Source organism: Diceros bicornis, chromosome 3 (assembly GCF_020826845.1).
Source record: "Diceros bicornis minor isolate mBicDic1 chromosome 3, mDicBic1.mat.cur, whole genome shotgun sequence".
NCBI classification, from domain to species: domain Eukaryota; kingdom Metazoa; phylum Chordata; class Mammalia; order Perissodactyla; family Rhinocerotidae; genus Diceros; species Diceros bicornis.
In genome coordinates this window covers 54,676,556-54,703,195 of record NC_080742.1, presented here as the reverse complement: position 1 = coordinate 54,703,195, position 26,640 = coordinate 54,676,556, and the positions used below count along the sequence as shown (strand labels likewise).

The window sequence follows — 26,640 nt, the reverse complement described above, 5'->3', positions numbered from 1 at the left end:
AGGGGAAAGACTGCACCAATCTCTACCTAAATGATGAAAGACAGAGCAAGGTAGGGATGTTTCCTAAAATTAAGTATTTGTCTGGTAGTTGTACACCTCCTATAAAAATCAACAAATTTAATTGTACACATATCTGTAACAGCTCCTTGCAGAAAAATTCATTCTATAAGAAGTAGTTCCCCCTTTAGTTACTCATTTTGAGACAGCACACTACGAGGAAGCACAGATTTATTTGGTCTGTAGAAGGGAAGGCACCAGCAGATGATTTACCCGTAAGGCTGGAAGGGATAAGAGGGCAACTTTCGCAGAAAACGGAAAGGGCCTTGGCAAGAAGGGCTTATGCTTTCAGAATCTAGGGAATATAGTTGAAGTGATTTTAGCTAACTATTGGGTAGCTCACAAGCTAATATATCACAATCAGACACTTAATCAGAAAAAGATTTCTGGACAAGTAAAGCTGGGTAAATGGAAAATGCTGCTTATTAACACCCTCCTCAAGAGTCCTCTATTTTTCTTTTCTTGGCCCTGGTGGTCCCAGCCACTACCCTCACTCCACCCCAACCCCGCGCCAACCCAAAGTCTTTCCTCCTTCTCTTGATCTCCATTTTTTTCTTACTGTTCTCAATAGCCTTCCACAGACAGGGAATCAGCCTAATGTAAAGCATCTAACTAGTGATAAAGTTAATTAGTATATTGGGACTGACAAAATGGAGGCCGCCTCAATGGCCCTGCCCACATCACAAATCTAAACCTAAAACACCCTAAACTTATGGGAAACACCTCACTGTCAAGAAAACCGAACATACACCAATCACAACCCTCCACATCCACTCTAGCTAGCTGACCTTACCCTAGATATGACCCCCGAGCTTATTAGGAAATCCCCACCCTCCTAGCCAATCATGCCTGGTTCCCGCTTTGCCTCTTCTAACATTCTGTAAAACTCACTCTTGCTCAAATTCCTTGGGAATCACTCGTTAGGCACTGTACTCCCTCAATCCATGGATTGTGTTCCCTTGAATAAAGGACATCAAACTTGTTACTAAATGGTTTTAGTTTTGTCATTTGACACTAGGATAACAGCAGTGAGAACAAAAAGAAAAGGATCTGAAGGAAACACTAAAAGATCTTATAATTCCAAATAATATGGTATATTCTCACCACTTAGATTTTTTCACCATAAAGATATACTACATAATAATGAATCCAAGTTCCACAACAAACTCCAAAAAAATCAATGATCACTTTTTATGAAGCCTAAGAAGACATCAATGATTATAAGACACACCATTAGTGTTATATACCACCAAGTAAAAAAAATGCTTCCATTAAACTACGACACAAATCAATTTTAAGACGTCTCATTTTTCAGAGCTTTTAAAGTATGAAAAAGAAGTGTATCAGAATCGATGGAATAGGGTATCACATTTTCTACCTTTTGGAATATATTAACAATGCATCTAGATTTAAGTCTAAATAAACTATAACATCTCAATTATCATAAATTAAGAAAATGAGATAGACCAGCTTTTAAAAAATAAAAAGTATTGCCACATTTTTGCCACATAAGTCTGTGTAATGGATTCTCAACACCAAATGAAAATAAGTAGAAATCCTCTAAGTACAGGCTTCAGAATGCATTGCTCACAAAAAAATAACTGTCTTACAATACTTTTATGCTGATTTATGACTACCAAGTCTCCTTTCTTTATTGCAATAGGTTTTTTAAAATTTCTGAGCTGGTAAAATTTTAACATCTTAAAAGGCTTATTAGGTTTTATCCTGTGTCTAAGAAAATTTATTTACAGTAAAACAAGGACAAATCCAATCTGCATATAATTAACAGAATGATATATATTTTAAGTATATAATGTTATGCTTTGCAGATATTAAGTTAAAAAAAATCTTTTTAGTTTACTCTAGAATGTCATCAAGTCAGTCATTTTAATCATAAGCTCCCTAAGACCTAGGAATGAAAAATAATCAGGACTGTATTTTCTGTTAAGAAAGGTACACCTATACACAAGAACATGCCAAACACATGAATTTCAATGCAGAAGCAGCCCAATGTCCACTGTAAATAGATCTGAGTGAAATGATCTCTGCTCAGAAAATTAAAAGCTAATGTTAACATATTATAGCCACTGCTCAACTGCATTTTGATGAGCAACTGAGTTAAAAGACACTCCACCTTCACGGCAAAACCTCACAGTTACTGTCTCCAATAGCAAATGCTTAATTTTCAAATTTGAAAGTCTTATTTCCAATAGATCTTTGTTTGAAAGTATTTCTCATTTCTGAAAATTCACTATGCAATACGATTAATTTTTGCATACCTGGGGTTTGCGAGAGTAGTCCTCTCTCCCCTCTATTATGACATTGTTTTTTCATTCAAAGGGAAGTTTTGAGCTTAGTAAGGTGACACATTCACAATTAAACAGGGCCTGGAAATACCACTAGATCCAGGACACTGAAGCGTCTTCAAGGCACCTGGGAAAAGATTATTAAAAACCTTGGGGCTGGCCCAGTGGTGTAGCGGTTAAGTTTGCACACTCCGCTTCAGCGGCCCCGGGTTTCGCAGGGTCGGGTCCTGGGCGCAGACTGACACACCGCTTGCCAAGCCATGCTGTGGTGGCGTCCCACATAAAGTAGAGGAGATGGGCACAGATGTTAGCCCAGGGCCAATCTTCCTCAGCAAAAAGAGGAGGATTGGCAACAGATGTTAGCTCAGGGCTAATCTTCCTCACACACACACACACAAAATCTTTAGCCAATCAATTGAAAACATTCATGAAGATATTACCTACAAGCAAGAAGGGGTCAATGCTTTAGGACTGGAATACATTGAGGGCAGACTACTAACTAGCTAAAATTGATAACAGAGAAGCAGAGAAGGGAATACTAATATATTTAACTACCATAGTTGGCTAGTTTGGATTCCCCCCTCCACAGGCACTGATCGACAGAGAGACGTTCGAGATTGTGAACAGAAACTATACTTGTGTTGCTTTTTCAGAAGTGTTGTTGACGTCCTGACTAAACATCTGGAACAGTAAGTTAAATCAGTGTATTGCTTATCCGTCTAATTCTCTGTCTTATTCATACAGTCTATGCATTAATTTATAGCTGTACTGATATAGAAAAAGAATTAAACCCAGAAGAGAGCAATGATTTTCAACCAGAGGTGGGCACCAGCATCACTTGGGCAATGCATTCTGTCTCAATACAGAAAAAAAAAATTACATAGACCTGGGCCCCATCCCTAGCGATTCTGAAATATACACCTGCCTCAGAAACACAATTGGTATCAAGCGAACAGCATGTTGAAGTAGAAAGAGCACAAGATTTAAAGTGGAAAACTTAATATGAATTTCCATTCTCACTATTAGTTAGCTATGTAACCTCCAAAATGTTGGTCAACCTTCAGCTTCCTTTTACTCTTCTTTAATATTAGTATAATAAAGGTACTCACAATATTATAGAGATAAAATTTTAAAGAATTATGCGAAAAACTTTAAAAGTTATAAAAATATACAAATTATTAGTTCTTATTATCATTATTATCAGAAAGTACTTTACCGACTTCTCCAAAAACAAAGTTGGTCATTTTTCTATTTCTTTTTCTCCCCATTCTGGTGTTCTAGTTGTTTCAACTTTACACAATGTCATAAATAATCCCATGGCCACCAGAAACTTCTACAGGATACTCCTGACATAGCCATTTCTAGAGACCTATTATAACTGCCAGGCTGGGAACAATTCCATGCGAACAACACTACCTAATTAGTTTTTAATGTTTTGGCTTCATTCTATATGTAAAAGCATTATAAATGTCCGCTCTGTTACATGCTTTCAGACCTATTTAAGTCTTTTATCAATCCTACGAGGTAACTAATGTTACTTCCATTTTACAGATAAGGAAACCGAGGCTCAAAGAAGTAACTTTACTAGAAGTTTCTAAACTAGTAAATCCTGGGGTCAGTATTCAAATTTAGGCTAAGTCCTTGGCCTTTTTACCACTTCGTGAATTTTGCTACAAGAAACAATTTCACTTTAAAATAGCAAAAATACTCAAGCAAATGAGTTGTTTTAGGCAACTTTAAGTTTGAAACACTCAAGATGGTGATGACTACATATTTAGGGGAAGTATGCTGAAGACTAGTCATATGCTTCACCTTCTGGAGTCTAATATTCAACTGTTGTAAAAAGGTATCAGAAACGAGCTTTTTTACTGCTTACACTTTATTGCTTACTTCCTTCTACTGGACAGGACAAGAGCCCTGTGCAATAGAACTTCCTAAGAGGACAGCAACAATCTTTTCTCTGTGCTGTCCTAAATGGTAGCTACTAGTCACATACGGCCTGAAAACAGCACTTGAAATGTGGCCAGTACAACTTTGCATTTTATTTAATTTTTAGTAAAATATGAAACTTTAAAATATATAGTAAAGAACATACATATATAAACTAATTAAAAACTTCTGTAAATTGGTATTTCACTTATAGCCTCAAGCTGTTAATGTGCATTGCCCAAAGAAATTACTTAAAATTCAAGCAGCCAAATATGCAAAATTAAAATATTTAGCAATTACAAGCACATATCCATATAGTTACTACAGATCAAGACAACATGAAAAAAAGCAGACAGCCAAAATCCTTTCAGGGGGAAAAAAAAAGAAAGAAAACAACAAATAAGACCAAATTTGTTAGACGCAGCCAAGAAAACTCCATGCGAAAATTTCATAATCATCACAACTATTTTCAGATTAAGCATCCAAAGAGGTATATGATCTTTTCAGCAAAATACAATGCCAAGCACTATTATGGATCAGGCATTTTACCTGAAGACTTATTTTTTGTTCTTGCACCCTCAATGATAGCAGTAGAAAAAAAAACAGCTGAAATGTGAAATAATCCCTAGAAAAATCAAGAATTAAAAAAGTTCACAATATTAGTAAGAAGAAATCACTCAAAGAATGAAAAGTTGGGGCTCATACATACTTTCAGGTATAAATTTATCTCTAATGCACTTAAAAGAAGCAGTTAACATTAATATTCTAAATTATAGATTCATGAGCTGTTACTGTACTCAAATATTATAAGGGGAATTAGAAATGATATTTAACAAAGGGAAACTGCCATTTTCACTGTAAGACAAATATATCAATAAAAACATGGGAATAACCTTTATTAAACTGACTAAAACTCAAAATTCCTGGTTAGTGTCAGTTTTTATCCTTTTTAGAAACTTATTCTGGTTCCACTAGGAATTACTGGCTTCCTCTACCTAGATGCCAGTGGCAAATACTGCATCAATGCTTTCTTTACTTTATAAATATAACTGAGAACTGACTAAACACATAGCCCTTTTCATCTGCATTGTTAGAAACTTAATTGAAAATTAAGACTAATTCTTCAAAAGGAGATAGATAGAACTTGTGACTCTTTTGATGACTTTTAAAGAAAAATGTGAACCTTTAGGAATATTTCGGAAATTGACAATTGGCGCCTTCTCCAAAATGTAAGTAAAGTAAAATGGAACCCAAACTATAAACCCTAAAAGGTAAAATATACAAAAGGAACACTAACTCAATACTTATAGATTTAGCTTTTTGGACCTTTTTGTTCCTAATTTGGCTAGAAAAGCTAGCTCAGGATTAGGTTTTATAAAATCAGGTACCTAACAAGCTGTAAGAAGTCATACAAGCCACCTAAGAAATTATTAGATTACCAAATTATTCCCCAATCTTCAAATCATATTAACTTTCCTACTCCCCCCTGTCACAATTCAACAATAAACCAAAATTCAAAACCAATTACACTGATTTGCTAAACCCTAAACAAGTGTTTTCCTAAATAAGATGTCCACATTAAAAAGCAAAAAAATATTTGGAAACTGCTGAATATATATAACAACATAAAATATACTTTGAACTAAACTTAAGTTTCAGGTTCATTTTTGTTTTGAATCACTGCAGAAAGAAAAACATCAGTCCTAAAAAAACAAAAAAGCTTATTTTCAAGCTTAATTTATTACTGTATACTTTTTAAATTAGATTAATGTATTAAATTATAATGTAGGCTCTTTATGGCAACAAAAAGGAGTTAAGCAATCTGGATAATATGATGTAGCACAACAAAAAACGAGTGTTACTTATACAGACAGTTCTAGGTTCAAATTCCAGCTCTTCAAACTAAAAATGTAATGGGGATAACAATACCTACCTCATGCGGTAGTGGTAAGAATTAAATAAGATAATACCTGTTAAATATCTAGTACTGTACCTGGCAAGGAGCAGGTATGTTCTGAATGCTATGTGATTACTGGCAGGAAAGGACTCTTCCTGAGTTCGTTTTCTTCAATCTAAAGAAATGATGAAACCTGCTCAACCAGTCTCTATAAGATTGTTGTGAAGATCTACCGAGATAATGCAAACGGAAGGCAGTCTCATGGAAAAAGAACAGGCTTCAACTTTGGACAATGCACCAATCTCTTTGAGGCTCATTTTCTTCAAATAAATTGCAGGTCATAAATAGCTATATCTCACATGGTCTTTAATATTGATAATTAAAAATAAAAGAGCTAATGAATGTGAAAATACTTATAAGGCTGTAACTAAATGTAAGCTGAATATAAACAAAATTTTACTACAGCATTGTTGAAGTAAACTGAAAAATGTCAACTCAAATGGTATTACAGCAGGCAACAATACATATTATGTTATGTCAGAACTACCTCAGATTTATGATCTAGGATTCTATCATTTTGTTAGGATGCATTTGAGGGGGAGTATTACAACGTGTATGTCTACTGCTTTTGTTGATTGGGGCTCAAGTGTAATAGTCTTTCCCTTCTGCTACCTCCTGAGGCCGTAGATAATTAGCAGGCTGACTAATAAATATTGTACAAGGGGGGGGCCGGCCCGGTGGCGCAAGCGGTTAAGTGCGCGCGCTCCGCTGCGGCGGCCCGGGGTTCGCTGGTTCGGATCCCGGGCGCGCACCGACGTACTGCTTGGCAAGCCATGCTGTGGCGGCGTCCCATATAAAGTGGAGGAAGATGGGCACAGATGTTAGCCCAGGGCCGTCTTCCTCAGCAAAAAAAAAAGAGGAGGATTGGCGGATGTTAGCACAGGGCTGATCTCCTCACAAAAAAAAAAAAAAAAAAAATTGTACAAGGGTCACAAACTCAAAAGCCTCAAGGGGGAAAGTGAGAAAATGTTTAAGACGTAGCTCATCTTCTTAACTATCCTATAAGAAAAAAAGAACAGCATCGTTGTAACAATAAATGCCAAGTGAATTTGGCCTTAGTTTTAGGGATTAATAGGTAATCATAACAAACTCGTGCACACAGTCCTATTAAAGGGGTATGTGCTACTATAGCAGAATGCCATGAGGGAATGAAGGCCCAGTGTGGTCACATATTATATATTTAAAGCAGCTGCAAATTTAAGTTTTTAGGTGAAATTTCTCATTTTCAAAATATTGACTCAAAAAACATTTTTTTTTCTTTTTGGTGAGGAAGATCAGCCCTGAGCTAACATCCAATGCCAACCCTCCTCTGTTTTGCTGAGGAAGACTGGCCCTGGGCTAACATCTGTGCCCATCTTCCTCTACTTTATATGGGACGCGGTCACAGCATGGCTTGACAAGCGGTGAGTCAGTGCGCACCAGGCATTGGAAGCTGCGAACCCCAGGCTGCCACAGCGGAGCGCGTGCTCTTAACCACTATGCCACCAGGCCAGCCCTCAAAAAACATTTTTGATACACAAAAATCTCTGTGACCCAGATGTAGCCAATACTTTACAACCTCTGTATTAAAGAAACGAAGTAAATTTCACAAGGGCAGGGAACCCTGTAGGCTTTGCTTACTCCAGCACTTAGCATAGTTTTTTGCACACAGTTAAGTGCTCAATAAATATTTTTTGAACAGCTAATGAAGTGAAAGATCTCAGGAGACTTGGGAAAACACCAAGCAACAAATGCACAGCCAATGGACAGAAAATGCCCCAAAGCCAGGGGGCTGCTATTTCAGTGACTTGGGCACTTTGTTTGCAGTCTGGTGAGTCAGCTGAGATCAGATCTATTTTTCTTGTGCGTGTGTGAGGAAGACTGGCCCTGAGCTAACATCTGCCAATCCTCCTCTTTTTTTTTTTTTCTGCTGAGGAAGACTGGCCCTGGACCAACATCCATGCCCAACTTCCTCTACTTTATATGGGACGCCGCCACAGCATGGCTCCACAAGCGGTGCGTCAGTGCACACCCGGGATCTGAACCTGTGAACCCCGGGCTGCCACAGTGGAGCGTGCACACTTAACCGCTTGCGCCACTAGGCCAGCCTCCAGATCTATTTTTTTTTTTAAGTGTACCGATTTCTCTATCCAAGAGGTTCCTATCAGCCAATCAACCAGAAAGCACTGAATATATGCCAAGTTTGTCAACAAATACTTACAGGTTGATTAGTACATATGGGTCAAGTATTAAAAGTATGTAGTCAGAGAGAAGATATTTAAAATGTCCAGTCCTGAGACAATAAAGCAAAGTGCGAAACTCACATGTATCTGGAAAAAGCAAGAAGCTGAGAACCAACAGCTCTGACAATAACAGTCATGTAACATTAACAATTGCGAGTTCTTTCTTGATCCCCTTTTACCCTACGACTAAATTTCTAAAATCACTGTGACTAACTGCCAGATCCTGGAGAATATAAATCTAGATTCATCTGAAACCTCAGGAAATGGAACCACATGAAAATCAAGAAAGAGCAAGTACGAAATGGACTTTTTAAAAAACAGTTCTAAGAAGAGGGAAAATACACTGATTTGGAAAGAGGTTTCTTTCTTTTCAATGAGCCTGCTCAAAATCTACCCATCTTTAAGTTGCCCGGGCAGTCAGTAGTACCTGAATGAACCCCACTGGGTGAAGGGAGGAGGCTGCTCTGACACTGGAAGGAAAACTACGAAGTGGGGTTGAGGATGGAAAATTCTTTCCTCACATCTTCAAACAGAAGGCCTTAGTGGGTGCCAAGCTAATGACCACCAGAGAATATCTTCCATCTTCTTCTATTTGAGAAAGAAATAACAGTATGACCTACATGTGTGTTGAGAGATTCTACAACTGATCACATTATGTAACAGAAAAAAAAGTCATAAACTATCTAAGTGCACACAGCAACGTGAATGAAGGTGAACCAAGCTGAAAAATTGAAATAGACATCTACTACAGTGTCAGAACAAACGGAAGGAAAGAAGGAAGGGAAGGAGGGAGGGGGGCGGGGGGGATGATGACTTTGTAAGTAAAAGTTCCTAGAACCAAAAAACAATTTTTTAACTTAATATTTCAGAGGAAAGGAAAAGAAGGTCATTGTAGAAAACTAAATTAGTAATCTAGAATAAATATCATGTAAGTAAATCCAAAACAACAAAAAACTATGAATGAAAACATAAGACACAAAAGACAAATCCAGGAGCTCTAATATTGAAATTATAGGAATCACAGGAAGAGAAAGGGGAACAGAGAAAGAAATATTAATCAAAGAAATACTAGAAGAAAATAATCCCTGAGCTGACTGAAGACTTGAGTTTTAGCCTGAAAGGGCTCATGAAGTCTCAAGCAGGATTAGAGATGGGAGTAGGATAGAAAAACATTTAAATAGATGCCCTGGGAAAAAACAGAATTTCCAATCTTTAAAAAAAGAAATCAATCTGCAAGCTTCCAAATGGAAAGAACAGGTAACTTAAAATGAAAAAATAATGACACCCAGGCTAGACTTCTCACCTATAATACTGGGAGTTAGAGAATAGAACAATTTTATAGACTTAAAGGAAAAAAAATAACTGAAATAAAAATATCCTATATTCAGCCAAGACAGTATTCATACATGAAGGCAAACAAAAAACATTTGGACATTCAATAGCTCATTAAGTATACCATCTATGAAAGGCTTTCTAAGGAAATTATTCATTAAAAAAACACTGCATATCAGAATCTATGGAACAGAGATGAAATATCTTCAGAGAAAAATTCATACCCTTGCATACTTATGCTGAAAAATAAGAAAGGCAGAAAGGAAGGAGGACAGAAAATGAATGAATTAATACTCCCAACACAACAAACCAGGAAAAGCACACCTAAGGAAAGCAGAAGAAATAAATAATATAAACAAAAGCCTAATAAATGAATTAGAAAACAGAAAAAAAGAGACCCAAGGGAATCTAAGAGCTTATTCTTTGGAAAACAACGACAACAACAATCAAAATAGCCAATAATAAAAAGGATGAGGAGGAGTAAACACAAATACAAAAATTAGGAAAAAATTGGGAAACAATCACATAATGGTAGAAAGTAAAGAATCCACAAGAGATTACTTTGCTAACAGTATGCAGCAATGAAGTAGATAACTTTCTGGGAAGTATCAAGAAGCAAAACAGATTTAAGGCAGAAACCCAAATAGATCAATTTCTGTAGAAGAAATTAGAGATAGCTGCCTAAGAGTGATCCTCCAAAAAAGCAGGAGGCCCAGACACTTCCATAGGGAGTTATACTCAACCTTTCAAGTTCAGATGATTTGAATGTTATTTATACAGCTTCAGAGCACAGAAAAAGGAAGTCTAAATTATTTCTTCTGAAGTAAGCATAACATTGATTCTAAGACTCTAAAAAGATTACCCCCAAACTAGTCCACCTCATTTTTGCAAAAATCCTAAATAAAATACTAGCAAATACACTCCAGCACTATGCTCAAGGTAAAATACTAAAAGCATTATCAGAAATACAAATGCACATACATCCCTGACCAAGCAAGGTTTCAAGGACCACATCCCATAGACATACTCATACAAAATACCAGGAACAATTTAAACGCCCATCAACAAGGGAATGGTTAATAATTTGTGGTTCGTCCACCTATGAAATATAAGGTAATCGTAAAGAAGAATAATGAAGCTCATTTGGAATAATTTCCAGGATATATTATTTAAAAAACTCAAGGTTCTGGGGGCCGGCCAGGTGGCACAAGTGGTTAAGTGCACACGCTCCGCTGCAGCAGCCCGGGGTTTGCCGGTTTGGATCCCCGGGGGTGCACCGACGCACTGCTTGGCAAGCCATGCTGTGGCGGCATCTCATATAAAGTAGAGGAAGATGGGCATAGATGTTAGCCCAGGGCCAGTCTTCCTCAGCAAAAAAAGAGGAGGATTGGCAGATGTTAGCTCAGGGCCAATCTTCCTCACACACACAAAAAAAAAACACCAAAAAAACCCCCAAAAAACTCAAGGTTCAGAACTGTCTACAGCATGATATCACTGTGTAAAAAGTATGTGAGGGCAGAATATATGTATATATTTGTTTGCATATACATTAAATATCTCTGGAAGGATCACAAGAAACTGGTAGTATTGGCCACCTCTGGAAAGGATGACTGAGGGTCTGAGGTGAGAAGAGACGTCACCAGATATCCTTTATATCTCTTTGCTTTGAAACCATGCAAACATATTACCTATTCAAGCATAAAATTAAAATTAATTAAAAGAAAAGAAAAGGATGAGCAAAGATAGCAGACAAATACAAATAAAAGGAAATTGTTGGGAGACAATTCTCCAAGGGTCTCTCATGTTTCTACATGTCTTAGACTATCTTTTCAAGGATCTTGGAATAGCAAACAGCCTTGGAAGACAGAGAGTGTGCCCTCCAGAGGAAAGGGCAGGCCTGCTGACTTCCCACAATAAAACATTCGGGTTCCCTAAACTCAGGGTCCCTCTTCTGTAATGTAACTCACTGAGTGTGCAGATGTCACCCAGCCCTCTTCACGTCACCCTGTGAGGACTGGGGCTTGAGGAACTGGCACAAGAAAATGCTGATATTCACGATTTACAGAGCTCAATGATGTACTCAGCCACAAAGAAAACATGAATAAATTTCAAAAATATAGATATTATGGGCAGCATTCTCTAATATCAAGATCAAAATGACTTCCCATTAAATTCCTCCCCCCCAAAATTTATTTTCGAAACTAAGAAGCATTTTTTTTCTAGTTAACCTCTGAATCAAAGAGATTGAAAATTGAAATGAGAAATTATCTAGAAATTAACAAAAAGAACATTTCATATTAAAATCTCAGATGTAAATAAAGCCCTTATAAGAAAAATATTTCTATTTCTAAAATAATCTTATTATTAAAATTGAAAGATTAAAAAGAAATAAACTAAGCAGCTTTACTTAGTACTTGGTACTCATAAATTAGTACCTTTATTTACAATTCTAAAGTAGCTTCTTTAAAAATATCAATTAAATAAATATATGCCCTTTTAACTAGCCTAAAGTACAAAAGTACAAAAACAAAAATACACAATATTAGAATGAAAAAGGTAATACAACCAAAGATATTAAAAAGATGAAAATAATTGTAAGAAAATGTTATATGCACTGCTACGGTGATTAATTTGGAAATTTAGAGGAAAAGGATTATTTTCTAGCAAAATACAAATTCCCAAATTTATATATTCCCAGGAAGTGGAAGAACATGAAGAACATGAATACACTAATAATCAAAGAAGTTAGAAAGACTGCCAAAAATCTACCTTAAAAAGGATAGATGGTTTTAAAGTCAAATTCTGTGTGATATGAAAAAAACAGTACTTCCTGGGTTATTCAAATTATTCCAGAGCACAGAAAAGATGAAAAGCTTTCCAATTCATTTTACTAGCACAATCTTTAGATAGCATAAACTTGGTAGCAACGTTTTAAAAGAGGAATAGCCCATGATCAGAGTTAAATCCAACAACATTAGAAATCAGTTCAACTAAAACATTAAAAAAATCTATCAACATAATTTATCAACAAATAAAAAGGGGAGGAAAAATTAAATAAAATTAAGCTGTTTTTTTGCTTTAAGTAAAAGAGAAAGAGAGGAAAATGACATTTACACAATAAAGATGATTTACCAAAAGTCAAAGCAAACATCTTTTAAAAAGTGAAACAGTAAAGACACAGAACACAACAGGCATGCCCACTGGCACCACTATTATCTACACAGTTTTTAAGCTTCAAACTAATGCAGTTAGACAAAGAAATAAAATACGTGCATAAACACTTGAAAACATTATCTTCATTTGCAGATGACAGTTACACATCTAGGAAATCCAAGGACTCACCTAACACCAATAGCTTCTTTTTATACCAGCAAAACCAGCTTGAAATTCAAATGGCAAAAATAAATGCCATTCATAACAGTAACAAAACTATAAAATACTAGGCATATACTTAACAAATTTAACCCTAAAGATATAGGTTCTCAATGAATCAAAACAGACGTGAAGACAAACCACGTTCTTTGATAGGTAAACCGAAAATCTTAAAAAACTGCATGGAACAAAAGATAGTATACATCTTTCTTAGTGATTTAAAAAAGAGTAAAACACACTGCATCCAATTGAGTCTTATGTTAATGAATAATAAACTACACTTTATATTCACTCATCTGTGCTCTGTATATAATAAACACAAAAAGTCTTAAGGTAGAAAATAAGACTTCATAGCAGAAGTCTTTACTTCTTTACTGTGAGAATTCCACAATATAAAACTCAACAAAATTAACTCACATTTTCCCTCTAAAACCTGGGGAGGAGAAAATTATAGTCTTTTGTTGCTGGGGCTTACAATAGTAGCTCTCATTTCCCCAAATCTCTTTCATCCACTTTTGTATTGTTGATAATAAACTAAGATTATGTATTCCAAATTGTACATGTGCAATATATGGTAAGTTCTAGTGTGTACTGGTGGTACTTAAAATCAGAGAGCACACATGGCACATTTAAAAGATTTGGAAGAAGATTCCCTTTACATCACAACAAATAGAAATGTTAAAATTTAAAAAATTTGAAGAATGTATGGTTTGCATTTTAGGATTAAGTCTTCAGGTTAAGCTTTACTCTTCTGTATTGATTCACTGACTGACTGATGGACTCAGATACATTTTATACTTTGAGTTGTAATCCAATACCATGCTATATTAATTTTGTTACTCAAATTATTCACTGGGAGCTATTTCAGGTTAGCTCTTGTGTTCCTTTGACATGCCCTCAACTTTTTGGTTTCTGAACACTTCCTTGCTTTCAGACAATACAAGAGCTCCAGGCTCTTCTTTATTTTCTCTGCTCCAGCCCTAGAATCAGCCATTTCTCCAAGGAGAAATGGTTCTTTTTACTGAAGAATGGTATTTAGAAACCAGGATCTAGGTGCTGGGTGTCAAAGATTTTTCAGTTATAAAAAGGTCTCTCATATCAAAAAGCATTACAAGCAAAGGCCTAGGAATTGAGGTGAATGCTAAGGAATACAGTTTAAAGGGATTAAGATAAAAGGAGACCCAAGTAACAATAATCTAGGAGGCGCTGAGAGGTCAAGAAGCCTGGAGATTCCAAAATCAGTCTCATGCAAAATGAAAGAAATCAAGCAAATCATAAACATTATAAATATTTAGATGACAAAAGAGTGGAACTTTCTAGAATATTTTTCTTTATTACTTTATTGTTATATTACCTTAATACATTGTTAAAATGTTAAGACTTAAAAACAATTCCCAAAAAAAGGCAGAGCCACTGTGTTAATATTGCCTTCCCCGAAACAAAACCACTCAATGGCTCGGAAGATACTTTTGAAGGCCATCTCTAAGGCAAATCCAGGGCAGTGTTTTGAATTATCAAAGGCCAAGGTGACTTAAAGGGGGAGAAAAAGCATTAAAAAAAAAGATATACAAGTAATAAATGGTGATTGGAAAAATATTCACAAGCCATTTCTTTAACAGTCCTCTCTAAAATCTTTCTTGAACAAAATATTCAATTACCGTCAGCAAAATCCTTACTCTTCTCTTTTGGAAAAATTCTTAAAAAAATCACATTTCATAATTTTCACATTTTGCAAAGATCAATAGCCCTCACATATTGTTTAGAGCAGCTAGGTACTCTCTTACAATCTCTTTATCCCAAATGGAATCACTCCACTGCCAACCCTCAAGATACCTGTGACTCCTCCCTCTCCATTTCCAGCAATCACTAAACCCAATTCATCCTTTCTTTATTATGCCTTTGACATCTGTTTCTTTCTCCTCCCAACACATGATCTAACCACTTCCCACATAAAGTACCATACGTTCTCCAAACTGGTATTTAAGAAGTTCTTTTCCTTACAAACATTTTTGCAAATTAATACCAAGATTAATCTTTCAAATTCCAAATAACTTATTTTAAAAAACTTCATTATATAGTCATAATTTATCTTTGCACCTTCAATTCTCTTTTATCCTTCTCCTTTGCCTGAAACTATACCTGTCTAGTTGTTACTTCTAAACATGTCCTCCATTTCTCTGTAAATCTTATTAATCCTTTCAAGGTCTAGATTAAATGTCTAAATAGACTAATTTATCTTTTACTATGTAGACAGATGTAAAATATTTTGTGAAAGGGCAAAACGGTTGACAGATATGGGCTGAATCCTAGCTGTGCTCTTATATTGAGGAAACAAAAATGAGATAAATTTGGAAATGCATTTTATTAATATTTGTATTAGAATCCCTTTAAAATGAGAGTTTGTCAATACCACATCTTAACCAAAATAAGAACTGTGACCAGGAGAAAAAAATCTTTTTCCCTTTGAGGACAGCTATATTGGTTCACTTGGTTTCTTAACACTCCAAAAATCTTTTTAAGGTCTCTGTTCTGTTTCTTCTTCTGATTTCTTAAAATCAAGAAAGCTTACTTTGAATGTTGGAATGATTAAAAAAAAAAAAACTATGAAAGTGATACAAGGATAAGGAGAACACAAAAAGGCAAGGCTTATATAAAGATCTATGAAATGACGAGACAAATTAAGAATCAGTAAACAAAGAAAAGAGGTGTCATCTTCTTTCTCAAATTTTATTCGTGAAATCAGAAATGGAATCTGAAACCTACTTCATACTTTAAAGATCTACCAGAATTCCTTCTCACTGAACTATGTATTTTTATTTCAATTTCTATTCTATGTATCTTCTTTTATAATAAGCCTTAAGGAAAGAATGTACCTTAAGATAAACACATTTATACATGTACAGACAGCTTTTTACAGTATTTCTATTTCTATTCAGAATATGAAAAGAGCTATACTTCTACCAACATCACAATCTGCCTATCATCAAATCTAGACTTCAGATTTCAGAATGTGTAGGCCACCATATTACTTATAAAAAGTAGGAAAATATTTTTTCATTAAATTGCACCTTTAAATTGTCACATCAGGGGGCCGGCCTGGTGGTGCAAGCAGTTAAGTGCGCGCACTCCGCTGCAGCGGCCCGGGGTTCGCAGGTTCAGATCCCAGGCACACCCCGACGCACCGCTTGTTAAGCCATGCTATGGTGGTGTCCCATATAAAGTAGAGGAAGATGGGCACAGATGTTAGCCTAGGGCCAATCTTTCTCAAGAAAAAAAGGGGAGGATTGGCATCGGAGGTTAGCTCAGGGCTAGTCTTCCTCACACAAAAAAATAAAAATAAATTGTCCCATCATATAAGAGCAAGTAGTTTTCTAATTATCCTCCCACCCCCTACTTCTCCATATATTACAGAACTATTATTGCCATGCAAGACTTTTAGACATCTAATTTGAAATTAAACAACTATGGGCTTTTAAAAAAATACAGCAAAAGAATTTTAGATTTGTTAGTATGTTAAATACGGCACCTACCATATGTTTACCTCTCAAAGTCAAAGGCAGCAACAGGTCTTAGTAGTAACAACAGGTCTTATTTACTTAGCACTTACTACCTACAAACAACTATGCACCATTTCTCATTTGATTCTCACAGTAACTCTACGAAGATAGGCATGACTTCTAGTCCTAAATTTACAGGAGAGAAAACCAAGACCAAGATTACACAGCCATTACACGATAGAATAGGGATCTGACCTCAGCAAGCTGAATTCAAAGCTTGTACTTTGTACAAAGTACTGTTCTTTTTTTTTTTTTTTTTTTTTGTGAGAAGGACTAGCCCTGAGCTAACATCCGATGCCAATCCTCCCCCTTTTTTTTTCCTGAGAAAGACTGGCCCTGGGCTAACATCCGTGCCCATCCTCCTCTACTTTATATGGGATGCCGCCACAGCATGGCTTAGCAAGCAGCATGTTGGTGCACACCCGAGATCCAAACCTGCGAACCCTGGGCCGCCGGAGTGGAGCTCTCGCAAGTAACCACTGCGCCACCGGGCCAGCCCGCTGTTGTTCTTTATAACATTTTAAATGCAAATCAGTGCTGCTTTTGAGCAGCTACATGTTAACACAAGGGCAGTAAAATTGAATTCAGTGCCATATAAAATAGGCGTACAATTTTGGTAACTGGATATGGTAAAGTTTTTTTTTGTATGACCATTTCTGATCCATTACCTTTATAAAGTAAACACATGCTAAATTTTAAATTATTACACAAAATAAGAAGCATTTTAGAAGTGTTAACACAAGTAGAAGAGGGTAAAATATTATTTTTCAGGTTACTTTAATATTCTCTTTTTATTTGGTTTTTGGTTAATGTGTCTCTAGGTATAAATTTATTTTTATTTATACTGCTCAGGATCATAGCGCTCCTTCAAATCTGAGAATTCCTGTCTTTCAGGACAGGATTCAGAACCTTCTAATCCTAGAAGGTTCTCTGCCATTTCCCTTCAAATATTGCCTCTTACCAATTCCATCTCCCATTATGCGTATGTAACACCTTTTGTAGTTGACCCACAGTCCCTGGATGTTCTGATCTGATTATTTTTAGTCTTATTTCTCTTTGCTTTCAGTTTTCGAGGATTCTAGTGATATATCCTCTACTTCAGAGATTCTTTCCTCAGCTGTGTCCAGCCTATTAAAGGCATTCTTCATTTCTGTTACAGTGTTCTTGATCTCTAGCATTTCTTTTTGGTTCTTTCTTAGGATTTCCATCTCTTTTTATACTGCCCATCTGTTTTCCATGCTGTCTACTTTATCCATGAGAGACCTTAGTATATTAATCATAGTTGTTTTAAATTCCCAGTCTGATAATTCCAACATCCTTGCCATGTCTGGTTCTGATGCTTGTTCTGTCTCTTTAAAAAAATTTTTTTCTCGTATGCCTTGTGATTTTCTCTTGATAGCCAGTTATGATACACCAGATGAAAGGAACTGCTGTAAATAGGCCTTTAGTATTGTGGTGAAGGTAGGGGAAGAGGGGAAGATTTCTACAGTTCTATGATTAAGTGTCAGTCTTTTAGTGTGCCTGTGCCTCTGGACCATGAACTTCACAAGTGTTTCTCAGTTTTTTTTCTCCCCCATTAGGTGGAACAGGATTGGCTAGAGTGGGCTGGAATTGAGTACTTCCCTTCTCCCAGGTTCAGTTAGGCTCTGGTTAACTAGTTTCCCCTGAGGCAGGCCTTGTTAAGAACATAGTCCTCTGGCATATTTCAAATGGTTCCTTTTCCCCTCCCCCTGCCAGAAGCAAGAGGGGATTCTTCTCCAATATTTACTGTGGGAACCTGGTAGAGCTCCTGGAAGCAAATCTTGTAATACTGTGGGGCTCCCACTGTGACTGGATCCCTCTGAAGTTTTAAGCTCTCAGACTTGCCCACACTGAGCCCCCAGCAATTCATCAATTACAGTTCAGATGTTCCTCCTCTGGCACTGGTTCCTGCGATGGTTCCAGCTATTGAGTCTCTGCTCAGTAAGTCAAAACCCAAGACTTCCTGTATTTGCCTGTCTCTACAATCTTGGGGGCGGCAGTTTGCTCTGTGCCCTTCCATCTCTTATAGGTCCAATAAGAGTCGTTAATTTTTCAGTCTGTTCAGCTTTTTACTTGTTGTTAGGACAGAGTGGCTAAGGCCAAACTTCCTACATGTGGAACTGGAGACCAAAAGTCAATTCCATCTCTTTTTCTGAGATTATTATAAGCATGGTGCATGCTCTTTTCCAGGCTCCAGGCCATGCACACCTTTCTGATATTTCCCATCACTCTCTCTGTTACACTCTGTGTAATTTCCTCAGATCCATCTTGTACTTCACTAATTCTCCTTGCAGCTCTATCTAATCTGCTGCTTATCCTATTTGTTGAGATTTTAATTTCAATGGCTAATGTCTAAAGAGTTCCATTTGCATCTTATTCACAATGTGTCTTATTTTTTACTTATTTCCTATTCATCCTTTTATTTTAATGATTTGAAAATAAACATATTTATAGTTCTAAAGTTCTTGGAGTGGTAATTCTAGTCATATCTGCTGACTCTCACTCCTTATACATTTAAAATTTTTCATTACAAGTTCACCTTTAATAGAAGGTGACTGTATTTTTCTACAGGAATCCCATGTGGGTTTTAGAACAGTTTTGCTTTTGTTTTGCCAACCTCTTCTGGGATGTTGTCTACTCTGAAATTTCTATAACATAGTATAAGGGATGTGACACTTTCTACTGGCTTTAATTTCACTGAATAGCATGACTCTCAATTTATAGTACAAAAAATAACTTCAATTCATAATGTAATCTTGATGAAGTCATTTGAAACTACAATTAGGAATTCACATTTAAGTTAAAACTCAACCACAGAAATCACCAATGCAAATAAATGAACAGAAAGGTCAAATTAGATAACAGAAACCTTCCACAGAAGGCAAAGTTCACATCAACTCAGGCAATAACTGCCTGATTTAAAATTCCGCTTGGTGGTTGGCAGGTTTTTTTCTCTTACCTCAATTATAAGAGACATGCCAATTTCAGAAAGGATCCTGAATTCAGAAAGATTAAAACAGGGGGCGGAGGGGAATCTTAAAACCAAGAAAATATAGTATGTAAGGCAGAAAGCAAGTTTACAACTTAAAATGAGAACCACAACTGCCTGGAAAGCCAGACAGTATCTACAAAGAGAGAAAATACGTTCTTTCCTGCAAATACGCTACACGGAAAGCCAGGTCATTAGAAGACTGCACGTGCACACTGGAATCAGAGTGCTGACTGCCTGCCGCAATCTACGTTCAACATTTGTGTGAGCGAGACACGATACATTCTCCCACAGACAGCACAGAAGTTGGGATCATTTGTCCTCATTTTCATTGCAAAACAAGCTGCCTTCCAATTGACTCAATCTTTCTTCAAATATGTTTAACAGAGCAATAATCACATCTTACTCTATCCATAAAGCCAGTCTTCTTTCTGATGATTTTGAAAAGTTCTTTGATTCACTACATGAGTTCAAAATTAACTCTCAAAAGACAAACTTATTTCAAGTTAACCTCTCTACAGGTACACATGCATACACACAGTATCAACTACAAATAAAACAAAGGTTTCTTAAATACAAATCGTACTGCCCTCAATCACAGAAGTCTAAAATAAAAACTGAACTTTACATGATGCAAAACATGCTATGATCCAATGAAGTTTAAAGACCAACACAATCAAGACTAAGAATTTGCTAACAGTATTCAATTTTCAGTTTGTTCTGAAACATTTTAGAAGATGAGGAGCAAAGAAATGAAGAGAGACTCTATGCTCATAAAATTTATATTAAGTTCATAGACTACACAACAAATTACTAAGCCCATAAACTAAACAATGAAGCACATGAAGGAGGGAAAGTATATGAAATAGGTAGTCCCTGACTTAAGGGCAATCTACACAGATGAACACTCATCGTGGCATTCTGCATTTTTTCCATGCTGCCAAAATACCACCTGCAATAACCACTCATATCATTCTGAATAATTCCCTGCCATGATTGCCTTGGGCCTCCTATCTGAACCTTTGCTGAACCAGATGCCTAAACCCTGAGAGCTTCCACCTAGCCAGTCCATTTTCTTCTCCAGCTACCAGGACTTGGGTATTTGATATATTACAGATTTTTAAAAAATAAGAAAGCTTTTGTGGGATAGTCTGGAAACTAAACCAACATTTAGAATATCATTTCTGGGAGTACGAATTTGAAACTCCAAATCATCAACTTACATTCAAATTTCTGGAATTTATCCTATTCTGGAGTTTGACTATAAATATATTCAGCCTGAAAAACAAGCCCAAGTATTCTTCTTGCAACTGTGGATGTTTATGGATAGTTAAATTAATATATATTTAACATAAATTTCAAAATTTCAGATCTAGCTATTTTAGGAAAGGCTACAAAAGGTATAAATTTACAAGCACTGTGCTGAATATAATTCTCTTGTTTGAGTATTAACACGATTTAGAGGCCCAATCTCTCTAATGCTTATCTCTCTATGGCATTGACTTTTAGGAATTCAAATATTAGGTTGTGAGGAGTCCAGGTGACTAAAAAGATTCATTTCAGAGACTGTCTGACTCACCTTGTTCTAAACTTTATAGAAATCCTAGATGCCTTGCTCAGGTGTGAAAGAGGCCAATTTTTACACAGACTCATCACATGTGATAGATGAGATTTTGGGGACTGAAGGGTAGCAGAATATGCTACCCCAAAATATGCTTCTTTGGCATAAGCATTATTTTAAACGGATTAAGAAACAGCAGATACAGAAGCTCTGAAAACAAAAGTTACCCTTTACTGAGGGAAATTTTACATTTATAAAGGAAATCATTTGTAAGTGTCTCCCTCTCTGTACCAGGAACAGAAAGATGAGTCTAAATCACACGAGAATATTACAAGAGAATCTTATCGATGGAAAAGGCACCAACTTAAATCTTCATAACAAATCCTTGTTTACCATGACCTTCCTGGTAACCTTCCATTACTGCCTTTCCCCCTTCTTTGTCTTTTGCTGAAGAAGGTATTTAAGCCCAAATTCTAAACCACCTCGGAGATTTTCTCATTTTTCCCTGGGTATCTCCCACACATACAGGAGGTACACATGTTAATAAACTTTTGCTTGTTTTTCTCTTGTTAATCTTTTATTACAGGGGTCTCAGCCAAGAACTCAGAAGGATAGAGGGATTATTTTTTCTCCCCTGCAGGGCTCTGCCTTCAAAATAGAGTGGTGTTAGAATTCCCACAGCCTGTGGAATCCCCCACCTCTAACCTAAATAAGCCAATCAAAGCTCCTTCTCCTTTTACCCATAGTTGGCCACTGTCCAAGTTTTAAAACTTCAAAAACCATATATAATTTTTATGAAGCTGTTTTTGCTTCTTTCGAATGTTTATAGACAGTTAATATATTTTTAACAAATTCAAAAATTCCAGATGTACCTACCTTAAAGTAGACAGCCATTCTTAAAAATGGCTGCAACTTTATTTACTTTTTGTATTAAGTTTGCTAACCTCTGAATTGGAATACTGCCAAATATTTAAAACCTGAATACTTGGCTTACAGTATCCCCAAGCAGAAGGTAACATATTGGTTCTTTAAGATACCAAATCAGTGATCTAGTAGAAAACTTTAATGACCTGAGGATAGTTAAATCAGGAAATTAAAAACTGCCAAATATTGGCGCCCCCCCCCCCCCCCGCAGTGGTGTAGTGGTCGGGTGCGTGCTACGCTGCAGCGGCAGCCCAGGGTTCGCAGCTTTGGATCCTGGGCGCACAGCGACATACCGCTTGTCAAGCCATGCTGTGGCAGCGTCCCATATACGGTGGAGGAAGATGGGCGCAGATGTTGGCCCAGGGCCAATCTTCCTCTGCAAAGGGAGGAGGACTGGCATCGCATGTTAGCTCAGGGCTAATTTTCCTCACACACACACAAAAAAAACTGCCAAATATCAACACACAGAAAGACTGTATTCTAGATCTATTACACAAAAAGTAAATGTACAGAATACTAAGATTGTGTGCAAATACATTATATGGTCAAAAGAAATATATTTGTGCTTTTAAAATTCAAGGCCAAAGGCTTAAGATTTAAGGATATTTATTTTAAAGACACCTGTAATAAATATAATAATTATGGAGGGTAACAATAAGATAATGGGGTAAGTATGAGAAACAAGCCCAATAACTTTTACCTCAAATTTTGAACCTAAATGAGAATGCTTTTTAAGTAACTGAATTTCAACTAGATTGCAAAGTAGCCGATTTAATTTCATAATGCAAAAAGTTTGGATATAATCAATAGGCACATGTACTATTCAAAGGAATTGGTAAAAGCTACTTTACTTATTCACTGGAAAATGAATGGGAAAAAGTACTCTATGGTCACCACTGTAACAGTGTGGCTGAAACACTACCTTTTAGAGAGAGAGATTCCTAAATCAATTTGCAAAAAAGCTACTCAAAGTAACATGTTCATTTTAACATTAAATTCTAACCCTCCCAACATTTCTGTAATCTGGAGAAATCTCAGATTGTTGACTAAGTGCTACTACGCTGATTAGCCTTTGGCTGATCCTAGGCTGTAGGATCCATCTCTGTTTTATTCACTGCTATATTCCAAGTTCCTAACACTTTACCTCATACTTGATAGGTATGCAAAAGACATTTGTTGAATGAGGTCAGTCTTTCAGCTGGCTTCATTGTTTACTGGTACTCTTCCTACTCATTCTATTTCAAACCAAATTTAACAGTTGAAAAATCTGACATTTCTCACAGCCTTTTTTTTTTAAATTTTTTTTTATTATTTTTGTTTGTTTTTTTTTTTTAGGAAGATCAGCCCTGAGCTAACATCTATGCTAATCCTCCTCTTTTTGCTGAGGAAGACCGGCTCTGAGCTAACATCTATTGCCAATCCCCCTCTTTTTTTTTTGTTTTGTTTCCCCCCAAAGCCCCAGCAGATAGTTGTATGTCATAGTTGCACATCCTTCCAGTTGCTGTATGTGGGACACCGCCTCAGCATGGCCGGAGAAGCGGTGCGGCGGTGCGCGCCCAGGATCCTAACCCGGGCCGCCAACAGCGGAGCGCCCGCACTTAACCACTAAGCCACGGGGCCGGCCCCCACAGCCTTTTTTTTTTTGAAGAAGATTGGCCCAGAGCTAACATCTGTTGCCAGTCTTCCTCTTTTTGTTTTTTTTCTCTTTTCTCCCCAAAGCCCCAGTACATAGTTGTATATCATAGTTGTAGATTTGTAGCTCTGTTAAGTGGGACGATGCCTCAGCACAGACTGATGAGCAGTGAGTAGGTCTGTACCCAGGATCCAAACCGGGGAACCCCGGGCCACCGAAGTGCAACGCGCGAACTTAACCGCTATGCGCCACCAGGAGGGCCCCTCTCATAACCTTTTGAAGTTTGTCTTTCTAGGGCCAGCCCCGTGGCTTAGCGGTTAAGTGCGTGCGCTCCGCTGCTGGTGGCCTGGGTCCCGATCCCGGGCGCGCACCCATGTACCGCTTCTCCGGCCATGCTGAGGCCGCGTCCCACATACATCAACTAGAAGGATGTGCAGCTATGACATACAACTATCTACTGGGGCTTTGGGGGGAAAAATAAATAAATAAAATCTTTAAAAAAAAAAGAAGTTTGTCTTTCTACTTATGAAATTTTGAAAAAAGCTCTCATTTTTCCTTTATTTTATTCTATTTACTTAACATTAGAAATGAACTATCTGATTTTTTTTTCAAGTCTATTTCAAAACGTACTGAGACTACATTGAACCTCCCCTAGGCTTTTGAGTATCTGGAGATTGTGGTCAGGAAAGAACAGCACAGCCAAATCACCAGACTTAACTAAAATACCACTTAGCTCCAGGGCTTGTCAATGGTCCTTCCTTGCCTTTTAAATTTTACCTGAAACATGAAATTCATAAAATCTAAGGTAATCCTCATTTAAAATATTATTTTAAAGCACGGGACTTACCATTATATGTTATTCTTGGCTTTGTTAAACACATCACAAGATGCAAATCCATTTCATCTGAGGGTACAAATTTTGAGCATACAGGGCACTTAAATCCTAAAAAGTAAAAGAAACTTATGTTACTTAACTATTCTCGATATCCAACTATGTTTTTTAAAAAAGCATGGAAGACAAAAAGCACTTCAAACTTCAATATTACACTTACAGTAATACACCTTATGTGCAACTTAAGGTGAGAAGACAGTTTGTGACTATAATATCTAACTTACATCAGTTTATGAAGACCACCCCATTTCAAATAAAACAGTTCAAATGAGGAGAATTTGGTTCACTACAAAACTCCAGTTTCTTTTTCTAAAGTATGAGTCCAATCATTCTTGTTTCTAATATTTTTTTACATTAACTTGAACTTACGATTTTGTTATAATAGCTTTGTATTCTGACCATCCTTGTAGAAATTATCTTTCCCAGTTTGAGTCACAAGGTTTTATAGCTAGATAGTACCTTAGAAACTATTCTACTCCACAGACCTTTTAAAAATTTATCTGGTGAAGAAAGTGAAGGCTTTCAGAACAGCAAAAGCAGATCTAGAATCTAAGACTCCTAACTTCTAGTATAGCGGTCTTTCTGCCACACCATGCTACTCAAGTTACAATGCAAATGAAAAATAGCATCAAACAGGGCAGACTTCTCAGTCAATTTTGACACTTACGTATTAGCTAGTTTCCTGCAATATTCAACCTGAACTATTTGCTTACTCTATTAAAAATAAACTGGCATGCTGAAGGAGAGACCACGTTATGTAGTCAGCTCTAACCTGCCCCCTCACTTACCAATGAGAACAGTCCCATCCATGGTTCCTTGCTGTTTCCCTGCTGCCCCACTACTCCCCCCACCCACCGGACATTCCTAAGTTGCTTGATCCGCACCGAACACCTGATCCAAAACAGCCAATTTATAATTTGGCTAGGAATAACAGATCAGAAGTGGCACAAAAAGATGGTCAGGGCCAATCCATTTTTCCTGGAAATATGACAGAAACAGCAGGAGAGTACACTGGTCAGCTGTGAAGAGCTGAAGCAGAAAGGGCACATGTAGGTAAGAGAGAGACTGGAGTGTCCATCTTGGCTCATGTGTAAGCTGAACTTAGAACAGAAACTATCGGCAGGCACAGAAAAATGGTTCACATGGACATCTTGGAGCAGATGTGCAGAGAGAAGCAGAAGTGCCGTGAGAAACAACAGCTAATAAGAAGGGTAGTGAAAGAAACTAGTCCCTAAAGCTGCCTCAGATTCTGGCAGCTCTCTACTTCCAGTATACATGTGTTCTCACAGGTACTCTCCTCCCTTCGTGGTGACAGGAAACTCACTGGAAACAAATGAGTCAGACCAGAATCACACCTCACGCAGAACTTTATACAAATCAGGAACAGGTTTTGGCATGGGTACTTAATCCAGGTATTCAACTTTCTAAACGAAATATATGGTTTTGAATACTTTTCACACTGTATTAAATGCATTTTAAAAGAAAGGAATAAAGGTATGTTTACTTTCCCTTCTTGAAAAATCACCAAATTAAAAAAGAAGAAAAAGGAAAGGGGATTTAACTAAAACAAAACTACAAAAAAGCTAAAATCTCCAAACAAAGACCATACAATATAGCAAGATTGGATCAAATGGGGAGAAGACAGAGACTCTCAAGCAGCATTCATATTTCAAGGACCAATTAACAATCTTTTCCTTGGAATTGTAAAAATGTTCTTCCCTTGAAGTTAAACAGGACTAAAAGAGGGCAAAGGGCAACCAATTTTCTAACCACTGATCAGAATCATCTGAGTACTGGCACATAAACTCTAAATTATCAAACAAAAGTGCAATACCATGAACCATTGAGAGCATTCCAACTGCCCACAAAGTAGAGCCTGAAGAGAGAA

At 36.8% G+C, this 26,640-nt stretch overlaps 1 protein-coding gene across 2 annotated transcripts in view; it reads right to left on the bottom strand.

The window, feature by feature from the left end:
* Positions 1 to 26,640, bottom strand: part of ZNRF2 (zinc and ring finger 2) — an 86,180-nt gene that overhangs the window by 14,777 nt on the left and 44,763 nt on the right. For both annotated transcript variants that reach the window (XM_058527688.1, XM_058527681.1), the window contains exon 2: positions 24,708 to 24,803. In XM_058527688.1, the coding sequence (XP_058383671.1) occupies positions 24,708 to 24,803 (96 nt within the window). The remainder of the gene's footprint in view (positions 1 to 24,707; positions 24,804 to 26,640) is intronic.